A 12621-nucleotide genomic window follows, 5' to 3' on the forward strand; every position below is an offset into this window, starting at 1 on the left:
ATTACTATTTTTAAAAGGTCATTTATAAGCTGACAAATCAGTGTTACCCAAGGGTCCTATTAACAGTAACTGATTCTGTCTGTTTTATTAACAGCAGAGATGGTAGCAAGTACTCCAGGTGTTTTGACTTTGTGGAAGGAAGGCCCTGGAACTTGGGAATTTCTGGTACCATCCCTATTTATCTGAAGTGTAGATGTTTTTCCCAGTCCTTGTACCCTCAACTGACACAATCAACATCTGACCTGCTGCTGTCTGACCAATATGCCAGAGAGCAAACCCATATGCCTGGGGGATTTGCATGAGAAAGAGGGATTGCCCTGCACTTTCCAGGGTCTGCTGTCCTGCTGTGAGAGCAAATTCTGTGTCTGGGGACTGAAGGATTGGCTGATGCACCTTCCAGAGCTCCTCAGCCCTGCTGCTGGGAATGTGCCTCCAGGCATGTGAGCAGGCACAGTGAGAGGAGGCTTTTGCCTCATTTCACAGACATACAGATTCATGGTGTGTGGCCTGTCCTTCATTGCAGGCTACAATGTGTGCTGCAGGTGAGATAAGGACATCTTCAGAGCATCAGTTAGGGATGGTAGGGGCAGCAATGTCTGATGTTCCTAGGGATGTGTTCAAAGTTTTGACTGCTCTTTCCAAATCTTAAATCAAGATTTAGCCTACCAGACCGGCCCTGTCATGTGTAGATAAGCCCAGCAGCAAAATGATGGAAGCTCTACACCAAGTGACTTGATGGCAAATCTCATATCTAACTGGGCTTGATTTCACTAAGGGCTTGGGTTGTAAATCCAAAATTTAACTCCCTCCTCCTTAATAAGGAAGAAAATCCCACTCTAGAATCAAATTTCTGTAAAAATTAGTTCATTTCCTCAGGTTACATTTTTAATTGTCTACTGAACAACCATTCACTTCAGAAAGCAGAACCCTCACATCTTTTCTCTTGTCAATAAACAGGACCCTGTCTTTTGCACAAATGCTTTTGTGGGCCAGTAGTGGAGTTGTTGTTTTGATTAATCACCTGAACAGCTGTAACAGCCTTAAGAGTTTTCTGCATGTGTCATCCAGCCGGCAAACAGATTTTAATTCATCAGAGCATCTAAACTTAATTATAACTGATGTAAAGTCCTGGGATTGGCATGGAAAGATAAGATTTACTGGGGGGAAGAAAGAAAGTAACATGCTGTCCCTTTGTGTAAGGCATTAAAAAAAAAATTTAAAAAAATTAAAAAAACCACCAAAACCCAAAAAAAACCAAAACAAAACAAAACCCCCCCCAAAAAAAACAAAACAAAAAAACCCCACAAAAGCCCAGGTCTTCAGTTAAATGCTTATTTTGAAACAAAAGATAGGAGTTTTTTCCAATTTTTTTGCTTCAGAAGACAGAAATTAATATCCACATGTGTTGAAATCAGTACTTCCCCCCTCATCTATACTCAGAGGAAAAACTGTAGCACAGGCTCAGGGAGAGAGTGGCTCTGTGTTTACTGGTGTGGTCTGTTCAGCTGCCTCAACCACTTCCTTGTGATCAAAAGATACAGACCTCTGTCATAAACACAAACAATTCCATCAGATTCTCAAAACTGTTAAGAGAGAGGTTAAATGGAGAATAAAGTACGAAAATTCACAAACCTGGAGGCACAAACTGCAGTACTTGTTCTGTGCTCTGCAGGTCTGAGCGTTACTTTGCACACAAATTACTTTAACAGATTTTCTATAGTGTAGTTTTGTTTCCCATTTTTTCATCTTTCTGTAGCTGTGTCCTGGCATTTTTTTCTGATTGCTCGTGGCAGTTTATAGCAGGTTTCAAGATGAACTTGTAAAAAGTCAGTTTTCCCAATGCTGCTTTAATGGTTTCTTTAAAAAGGATGTTGTTGTCTGAAAATACACATTAAAAAAATTAGTATTTCAAAATTTTCTAGGCAACCAAATGTCTCTCCATGGATTCTGTGGCTCTGTTTTCACTCATTCCTCAGCTCAGAAACAGATAACACAGGTGGCATGATGCATTCTTTGCAGTTACTCCACCCAGCATGAGGCAGCTCCTTGTCCCCCAGGAGGAGATCCCAGCTGTAACACAGCCTCTCCAGCAGAGAAGGACAGCAAGCAATTCACACTATCATAAACAGAAAAACAGGGAAAATAGTAGGGGTTTTCTTAAAAGGTTTAAAAAATATTTACAATTAACGTTTTATGTCCTAGGGAATCCATAAATTGTATAAACAGGAACTTGGGCACTTTTGGGAAGAAGATTGTTATTGTATTGTTATTGTCTTTATATTTTAAAGTTACATTGCTCCTGAGATACAATATAGGCTTCCCAGAGAATCAGAAAAACACTAGAGTTCCCTAAACTAATGCTTGTGGATAAACAGAGATTTTTTTTTTTTTAAGCTTACATATTTATTTATTTTTCTTTCAGGGAGATCAGCTCAAAGTTCCTTACTTCGTATCTAAACAGTGGGGCTCTTTCTTCATGGACAGATTGCCAGGCCTGGAAAATGCAGAGGAGACCTTAGTTCACACGTGGTCCTGTAAATGTATTAGCACTTACAGCACTATTGCAATCCCTAGTCTGGAAGCAATAGCAGGTAAGGAAGATGTTTGGGCTTTTTTCTAATGAACATGCAGCATTCATAGTAAGTTTGCAGCGCTGTATATTTTTTGAGATTACATGTATCTAGAATACATTCAAAATACTCTGTTCATATGATGCAACACTTAACACTAGTAGCCATTGATTACTTTGATGTTTGTGCTTTTAATGGTTGCCTGATACACCAGGGGTTTTGTTTGTGCCTGCAAATAGGAGGTGTTTAATTGATTCACTATTGGGGTGCAACATTTACTGGACTGTAGATTAGTTCCTGAATTTGGTCCCTACTTCCCCACTGTGATGTGCTGTTTCTACTTTCAGTGGTGAGATACATTCGAAACAAACAACATGCAAAGTTACTTGGGACTGTTATACTTACTCACTGATCTGGCTTGTTACACTTCCCCTATCAGTTTACAATAACTTTGCAGCTACAGAACATACCTGGGATTACAAAATGACGATGAGGACCCCCCATGTGCTCCATCTATCATTTTGCATTACGGAACTGTGTAGATACCCATACCCAAAGGAATAAATGAATTATTAAATGAATGAAGAACACAGCAAGCATTTACTTTATTAACCCCTGCATTCAGCATCTGTTGCCTGCTTCGTGCATAAGACCAAGGAATAAAAGGTTTGTTGCAAGAGAGCATTTCAGGCTTGCCTAGCGGTGACTTCTGCAGCAGGACATGTGATAGACCTTTTCTTGGCAAACATATTTTACACGTGTACTTACATTGTATGGATATCTCAAAACAGAACAATCACATAATGCCACAATTTATTTTTGCCTCTGATATTTGTCATTTTACAATCTATTTCAGCCTAAAGACACAAAGCACAAACATACCAAGAGAAAATGCCAACAGAGAGATAATTGCCATAAAACTCCCATCTAATACCCTTTCCAGAGTCGTGCTGTGGCTTGCTTTGGAAGTGTTGACCAAGAGAAAATGGTCAGCCACAGTCTGAAACTCGCCTCCCAGCCAGATTCCCACCAACCACAGCTCAGTTTAAAAGACAAGCAAGGCCTCTCAACCTCACAAGTATGACAAGCTTTCCAGCTACAGATGACAGGGTGCAAACCCATAATGCATATCTGGGCAATTAGGGAGTAGGATACCTGCCTGCCATCAGCACTGGAGCTCCTGCAAAGCCTGATTCTCCATGAGGAGGGACACCATGTGCTGTCCCTCACTGCACTGAACCACTGCTGGGGCAGGGAGTCATGTCTGTAAAAGTTAAATCCCAGTGCTAAAGGACAGGGGAGAAATAATGTTTTAAACTTGCAGCTGTGTGCCGGACAGCAGACTCAAAGTTGAAGGTATGAGAACATCTCTGCTTTCTTACAGAGAGCAGTACTTCTTGTTTGTCTATGTGAAAGAGCAGATGTTCATTATTATGGATGTTAAGGAATTCCTGACTCCTCTTGAATACCTTGTCTGACTCCTGTCACAGCAAGCTGTTGAGAACCCCTGCTTTGCCAAGCCCTGAAGTTTTTGGCTGCTGCTGTAAGTCATGTCTTAGCTACAGCTATTTGCTAGAAGAGATTGAAATGGGTTATGCAAGTTTGATGCTCTCCAGCTTTTCCTTTCCCATTCATCTGCTTCAATTACCAGCAGAGAACTTCCCAGTGCCAAGCTGCAAAAACTCAGGCCTTTCCTCAAGATGCCCTGAGCCCAAGCGTGCAGCCAGGCTGCCACCATGCTGACCACATGAGCCCAGCTCCCAGCCAGCGATGTGTGAGCTCAGCTCCGGCTGGCTCAGCCTTGGCAGCACCTCGCTCAGCCTGACCCAGCCAAACAAGCTGCCACCTCGCTGGGGTGGACTGCAGCCTCTTGGGAGCTGGGGGTTGACAAGGGCTTCTCTATCAACAATGTTTACCTGGCTTTTGTACACCTCCCTGAGCAGTAGTAAGTGCCACGTACAAGTCAGGATGTTTGTGGTCTGCAGAAATATTTGGTGAAATGTGGCAGATGGCTGCAGTGCTGGCTTTAAGATTGATTCTTGTCATTTGGCTGCAGTGAGTGTCTGTGCATAAAGAACAGCTTGGTTTGCTTCTCAAGACATATTGAAAAAGATTATTCCAAAGACTATTCAATGTAACTTAATGCTAGTAACTCACTTACTCAATACCAGTTCAAAGATGCATTAGCTTCAATCTCGCCTCTGGCGAGGAGGGTGTTACTGGTATTACAGACTGTTGCACCACTGTTCATCATCTAAACTCTCCGCAGATTCCCTGAAGAGAAACTGGCATTTTCTTTGTGCATGACAGAGTATATTTCATTTATTGTTAAAATTCCCCAAAAGAGACCTTCTACAATTCCTTCTCTGCACTTCTATGGGTTTGGATTGGAAATCAGATACATGTTATATTGACAGTACATGGTTAATAAAATAGTGGAAGCCAATGTCCCTGCTTCTATTTTACATGCCTGACTCACAAATCCATCTGTTTCTCCACTTTTCTGCTGTTGAGTCTCTCCTCATTTACAGCTCCCTTACAGATTTTTAAAGCACAATGATATCATAAGAGAGAATTTCCAAACTGGGATCCATTACCGTGGGAATGTTGTTTTAGGGCTCCCGCATGGAAATTAAAGGTGTAGGGGTCTCTCTGAAAAATGACATTCTGCATAAACCACAGTTTCCAGCACATCCTTCTCCACTTCAGAAGGTTAGGTGTGAGCCAAGTAGAGGAGGATTACTCTTATCTTTCCTGCCTGAATAATCTGAACTTCACCTTCAAGGACAGCAACCTCTGACCACGTGACCACATTTTCAGATCCCCATGTTAATAATTGTATTTCCTGCATCATACAGGTATTCCAACAGTAATTTCAACAATTTCAAAAATACCATTTCTGACAGATATTTGATTAAGAGTTCTTCATTGAAAAATATGATACACATATTTCAAGCTAATGCTTTGCCTTTCAATCTCACTATATTTGGTATTTTTATAAAAGCCACACTTCAAAAAATTCCATGAGGAGTTTTAGAGCTATGGAGGGGATTTTTGTAAGGGTTTTTTTGTTTCCTTCATTGTAAAGAAAAGGTTAAGAAAGTGGGCTCTAAAATGTAATAAGAAGAACATACAAAACTTTTTTTCTAATTTCATAATTCTTAACCTAATGTTGTAAATTTGTCTCATAACCTCTGACTGGTGAAGTTTGTCATAGGATTAAAAACTACTGCAAGCAAGAAAAGGACATTGAGCGATTTTGCAGCTCAAGAGAATTTCATTTCGGAGAGGAATTAGTGCAAATATAAATGTTTTATGGAGACAGAGTTCATTTCACACTTTGGAGATTTGATAACCAAGCTTGTGTCATGCATGAGTATAATGCATTTTTTTTAATCTTGCATGCAATATGAAATCGTATCAGGGTTTGCCCATATGGGTGCATAAGTTTTTCTTCATGCCTTATTGTTATTTCAGTTAGCTAGAGCTAGAGACAAAATCTCCATTATAATTAACCAAAGCTGTCTCTTTAAAGATGCCTACAGATCCCTGCCACTTTCTGCGGGAGTTTGAATCGTCAGCCTGCTTGCTGTATAAATATAATGATAAAATTGCCAGTGAACCATGACAAAGAAGTTCATGTTTCTGCTTAGAGCTGCAAATTATCTGCACAATGGGAAGCTCAAGGCAGTCGTGGCTGGGGCTCCAGAACTGGCAATGTGCAGGTCGCAGATACACGGGTCTGCCCAGCAGAGATCAACTACAAATTGCAAACTTCACACACCATCTTCCACATGTATTTTAAAGGTGAATGCCCTGGAGGAATCAACTGATATCATGGAAGACATGAATTTCCCTAATCTTGTGATACACTAATCACTGATCAGCCATATACTACACTAATCAGCCATATACTGATTTCTGTATCCTGAGCAGCAACATTTGTAATTGTTGCTGAAGTGAAACAAAAAAAACCCTCATGTTTTTGCACCTTAGTTCTATGTTTTTTGTTGACATTACATCACCTAAAGTAAAATCCAACTCATTTGATAATTAAATTAGTCCTTCCTGTAACTAGACTGAAAACTGCTCTTATTCAAATGATACAATAATATATAATTCCCTTAAACACATAGAACTATCTATATTGTGCATTGCTAGTTAGCAGTAACCTTTCATATTTAATGCTTTATCTTACAACTGTGCTTTTGCTTGCCAACTTCAGTGTGAGATTGTATCTATACAATAGCATCTAAACACTAAGTTTATCAAAATGCTTTGAGAATTTAAACTGCTTTGGGAATTTGCTGTTACAAATAATAGTTGGTGCTACAAGGCCAAAGAGATAATTTTTATACGTAAAGTTTTTATGCAAAAAAAAGGTACTCTTACACCGGGTGGAAAATTGGTGTAAATATACAGCAGTAACATTTCTGAGGTTTTCTGGCCCTGAGGTTTCATACAAGGAAAAAAAACCCAGATAATAAAGATAACTGAATAGAGAGAAGATATGTGTTCTGAGTGTATAAACCGTATCTTGATCTATATGTCAGTTGAAAAGCATCAGATAATGTAAATCTGATTCATCTGTTCCAGGAAACTAGTTTCAGTGTTCTCCTTTTAGAAGAAAAAAGAAAAAACATGCCCAACTTAACCAACAAATATAAGGCATCTATTTTTTCATCTGAAAAATACAGCTGAAACTAAAAATAAACAGCCTTTTAGCCATTATAAAATTATTGTTCAATAAATCAGGACTAGTTTATAAGTCTTCAGGACCTAGTTACTTTCAAAATGGTCTGAGACCTCATCTTTACCACAGTGTTTGACCACTTGATAGTGATTTTCAGTGTAGAAAAGACAGTATGAGTGTATTACAGTTTGGTCAGGCTTTCCTTCCTCCTCCAGAAAGGTGTATTGACTTGTGCCCCTGAAGACCGTGTCAAATCATGCAGAACCCAAAAGATTACTTCCTAGCCAATAGCTGACAGAAATGTTCCTGCCGTCGTTATTCTGCTCTATGAGATGTCAAAGTACAGCCACCTCATAAAGATTAAAGGGAGAACTCATGAGCAACTCATTAAGAAAGGGGAAACCACTCAGTCATTTCTGCTTTAAAGTTATCCTTCAACTCAGGCAGTATAATTTCATTTGCAGGCTGTAACTAAAGGTATAATTGGGTTTTGACCAGATCACAGGCTTATGGGGTGGGTTTAGATTGACACTTTATAAACTCTGGTTGGAATACAAAGTGTTGATAATTTTTGAGTGTGAAAACTAAGTAAATAAGTAAATCACCAAGTATTGAAAATACTTGTCTGACCAGGTTGAAATTGTACATAACCTGCAACCTCACATGTCAAAAAAAACATTGCTGGAAGAACATTTGTGTGCTCTGGACTGGTGTATAACATATTCCCTCTAGATTAAGATGGTCACACATGCACAAAAAGCTATGTAGCCTTGTCTTCATGTGTGTCTGTGGATTTTTATTTTAAGGTAAACAATGTCTGTCACCCCTCCAGATAAAAAATCAGGGAACAGGAAAGAAAGCATTTGTTTAACGAGAGAGGGGAACATGATGAGATTAACCCATCTCATGAGTTTGGAGAGGAAGGTTGATCTTGGTGAGTTTACCTAGAAATGAAAGTAAAGGGGTGTATCATCTCTACATTTGTCTTAATGTAGCTCCTTCACAGTCTCAAAATGCATCTCTTTTTTGTTTGTTTTTTTTTTTTTTTTTTTAATCAACCAGAAATGCCTGCCAGCTCAAACAACTGTTTGTTTCCAGGCTAACTTGTTGAACCTACCTCAGAACCCCCTCCTCCTGCTCTAAGATCCAGAATGAGTCATTCATACACAGAAATTAATTAACAGATCCCTGAAAGACTAGCACACACTGGTAGGATCTTGGCATTTTGTCAACTTTTTTTATTTTAGCTTAAGTCTTCACCTAGATATTTCAAATTATTATAGTCCAATATTTTCTTCTGATCAGTTCCATATCAAGCAAAGAACCACACGGGGCTATTTTCTTACAAGACTCTCAAAAACCACTGTTTAAACTAAAACAAAAATGAGAAACATTTCTCTCACATGGAAATAATGAGTTTTCTCATGAAAACCCAAAACAGCAAAGGAATTTCTAAGGCTTTCCTTCACTGCAGACCCTTATCAGGCTCAGCTGCGAGTTAGTGCACGCCTTGTGCACAGCTGTTTTGCTCAGGAAGGGGTCAGCAGTCCCTTGGCCATAGGGTAGACCCAGAGTAATGTGACTTGTTATTCCCAAGATAATTACAGTAAAATTGCACACCACAAGCAATCACAGCAGCCATAATGGGACAGTCATTCCATTTCCCCAGGCACTCATCCATCTGCAAAACTGTACTGAAGCTGCTGCTGCACATATCCCTGCAGTCTGCCACTTGAGTTTTCTCCAATGGCACTGTCTTCTGTGTTAGATACCACAGAAAAGTAACCAGTGACAAACCTCAGTGGCACTGAAACTCTGGCTCAGGCCAAGCTCGGGCCACAGATGTCTGCTGGCAGTGCCACAGGCATGATCTCCAACCAATACACCTGTGTTGGCAGAAGCTCTTATGTAAGTGCCAGTAAAGCAGCAAACCTGCACTTTGACTGAGAGTAGTTTTAATCTTTATTCCTGCATGGCCAGGGGTAAACTGCACTGGCTATATCCAAACTCAGAAACTTTCTCCTGTGGAGCAAACCTATATTGAGGAGTCCCCCCTCTCCCTTACAACACCTCCCAGATACTCTCCTCCTCTTCATCTTCTGAGTTATGGAGTATGCAGACAGCAGCACTGACAATCATGTAATTGACGGAAGAAATGCTTTTCTCCTGCTGACTTCACTCTTTTGGGAGCATTGCTTTAGTACAGCAAACATCTGACCTCCAAGGAAAACCAACCTTAGAAGTTTTTCTAAAAATAACTGCTATCAGAGAAACCTATTTGTGGCCTTGGGATTTTTTTCTTTTTGCCTCTAGTATGCTCTCACATCCTGAGCTTCTAGTGCAAGTGCTGCTTTGACTGTTACAAAATATAGATGGGTCAGGAGATAAAAGACATTTAGCATTTAAGAAAAAGCAACACCTGTTACAGGTTACCCACAGACTGGCAAGCCAGGTCACTCAAAGGCACAGCCAAACTGGTGAGCTCCCCCATAGCAATTGTACTTACTCCACTGCTAAATAGTTATTAGAGGTTGTTATCATTAAGAAATTAATATTTTCTTTCAGCAGTGACTTTGAAATACAATGAAAAATTCATGATAAAGCTTCTAAGCCAGCATTAATTATGGAAAGTCCTGTAAAAGGAAAAGAATTTATACTAGCTGATGGTTTGTCCTCTGCCCCTATAATTGCCTCACCCGAATGGTGAGATGTAAGACAGAGCTGTGATGGTGTTTTCTGAAATTTTGCACAATTAAGCAGTGTCAAAATATTTTTCAAACTTGGGTATCACTAACAAGGTTTTAGTTCTCTTCCTCGTGTCTTTTCCTTGGTGACAATCAGAAGGATATATTTGGATTCACTTAAGAACACAACCCTGCTGTTTACTAGGAGGCTTCTGCAGCATCTGGCGCCAGCCCTGCTCACTGGCAGGGAGCAGACCTCAGGGTGGGAGGGGGAGTTCTGCTTTCTGTAGAGCTTCTCACTCATCCCAGGGATGCTGCTATGGTGTCATGATGAAAAAATGTTGGCTTGGCTTTTGTTGGTCAATACTGAAAAATGATTCCTGACATTTCTGATGTGTATTTGGGGAGAAATCTGTTTCAGTCTTGGACTGTGTTTTTAATTGAAAAACCATGATATCCACCTAAAGTCCTTAGTTAAGATTTTATTTGTTTAATCTATTGGTTTGTTCAAGGAAATGTTAAAAAATTAGAGTAGTAAGTTTATCAAGCAGGCCTATGTCTGGATTAAATTAAAATTGTCTTCCATTCAGTTACTCAAATACTTTCCTGATCACTCATTGAAAATATTACATTTTCCCTTCTTCTTGTGGTTTCTCTTTCTTGCTTGTGGGTGGAACTCCAAGTCTTCCTGTGATAAAAGCTTGTGGCATTGATTTAGCAGGCCTATACTAAGTGCACAGCACATGAGACAGTGAGATGTTGTAGCTGTGACATAAATCCATCCATAGCTCCTAAGTATACGAATGGATATGGGTAAACTTAAGTATCAGGACACAATGTAGTACTGGATCTGGATAACTGGAACACAGTAACTGACAGTAGCTACTGTTCAGATACCATTATTGTAATTTTGCTCACACCAGGGATGCTGGACGCCTGTAGGGGAGGCAGGGCAAGGCAGGAGCTCTTCTGAGCTCAGGTGAAGCCACGTAACCTGTGAGGGCTGCCCAAGCCATTGGGAAATGCTGGCACCACTGAGTGGTCACCATCAAGGAAAGCAGTCTTCATCACTCACTTGCACTCAGGCTGATGTGGGAGCAAAGAAAGGAGTGGGACAGGAACTCAGGGGGATACATCTGATAACTGGCATTTCTGTAGATCTAGGGTCTTCTGTATTCCTCTGGAACCCTCTTGGTATCCTTCATGTCTGATTTCTAGGAGTCTTTGGCTCTTAAATGGAATATCTTCTTTGCCTTGGGTTAAAAAAAAAAAAAAAAAAATTAGTCTGGGTGGAATTACCTAAGAATGATAGAAAAATTCTGGGACTGTGGTTCTCAAGAAATTGGGTAGAGTCAGCTAGTTCCTTCTTCCAGTCTCAGGCTGTTTTGTTTGTTCAAGCCTATTTAGGGCTTTTTGTGATAGTGGCAATATTGGATGAGTTTTGTGCTGAATTCATTATCAGTGCAGGTTAGGACTCATTAGAGCCTTGTTGTCAAACTGCTCCCTTGTTGTCATATCTACCCCCTGCCTAATTCATGACTCCCCATCAGGGTTAGGTGCCAAGATGCAAAGGTCTACCACCACAGCAGCAGCTGTGAGCATGCACAACAGCAAATGCTGAATAATTTACTGGGAAAAAACATAAGAAAAACAACAACTTGGAAATAAGCAGCTATTTTTTCCCAAGATTGGCTTTTTTTTATCGAATACTGTATGGTTTTGGTTTTTTCCATGCTTTTGTAAAATGCATATGGATATTTTCCATATGCATTTTACAAAAATAAAAGTTCATCTTCCAAAGTCAGCTTGCTGAGACAAAAGCAACATTTAAATTGATAAACCGGGGTATGAATATATAAAAATGTGATTATTCTCTTTTTGAACATTTTGCATTGTATATAGAATGGTTTGGGTGTTTAAGCTGATTCTTGTAGTTTACCAAGAAATACTAATGACATTACCATTTTGATCCTGCTGATTCTTTTCCTCAGCAATTATCAACTCCGTAGCAAGTCTGCCCCATTTGTGCTGCTCTTTGATTAAACTACTCTTGGGAAACTCCAGACTGCTAGATTATTAAGCTAGTAAAAGCTTTTTTATGAAAGTAACTGTATGACATTTGATTTTTATAGCTTGTAAAGATATTTGGAAATATTTGCTTTCTTTTTCCATTTAGTTTGTCATTTTTGAAACCTTTGTGTTAAACGGAGTGTCATAAATAGACTCAGCAGCCAGTAAATCCACTGGGCCTTCTGCATACTAGGAAAACATCTGCCTGTTCTGCCATGCTCACAATGAGCTCCAGAGATTTTCCTGACTCAGACAAAATGAGAAAATTAACTTCTTTGACAAGCTAAAATCACCCACTTAAATAATTCTCTTCCAATTATCTTTCCTCCTATTCTTACTTTATTCCAGCCTCTATCTGATTTTTCAGCTTAATCTAAGTACTCATTTGTTGCTGTATTATGTTTAATATGAGTTTGAAGCTGCAGACCTGGATGCTGTCCTGGTGCCTGCCTGCGAATCACTTGTGAGACAGAACTGGATTTCCTGTTGTTTTTGCCGAAACTACTAAAATTGTGGGTTTCTGTTTCATAGAAGCTGTTGAGTGGAGGGGGGGCCGGGGATTGCAGCATGTAGTGACAGGGTGTCACTTCTCCAAATTTACTCC

At 39.8% G+C, this 12621-nt stretch overlaps 1 protein-coding gene across 2 annotated transcripts in view; it reads left to right on the plus strand.

Annotated features, from left to right (window-relative positions):
- The window catches only part of NT5DC1 (5'-nucleotidase domain containing 1), a 125524-nt gene that overhangs the window by 111742 nt on the left and 1161 nt on the right, over positions 1–12621 (plus strand). For both annotated transcript variants that reach the window (XM_064412981.1, XM_064412982.1), the window contains one exon: positions 2423–2591. In XM_064412981.1, coding sequence (XP_064269051.1) covers positions 2423–2591 — 169 coding nt within the window. The remainder of the gene's footprint in view (positions 1–2422; positions 2592–12621) is intronic.

This window comes from Passer domesticus, chromosome 3 (genome assembly GCF_036417665.1).
Source record: "Passer domesticus isolate bPasDom1 chromosome 3, bPasDom1.hap1, whole genome shotgun sequence".
Lineage (NCBI taxonomy): Eukaryota > Metazoa > Chordata > Aves > Passeriformes > Passeridae > Passer > Passer domesticus.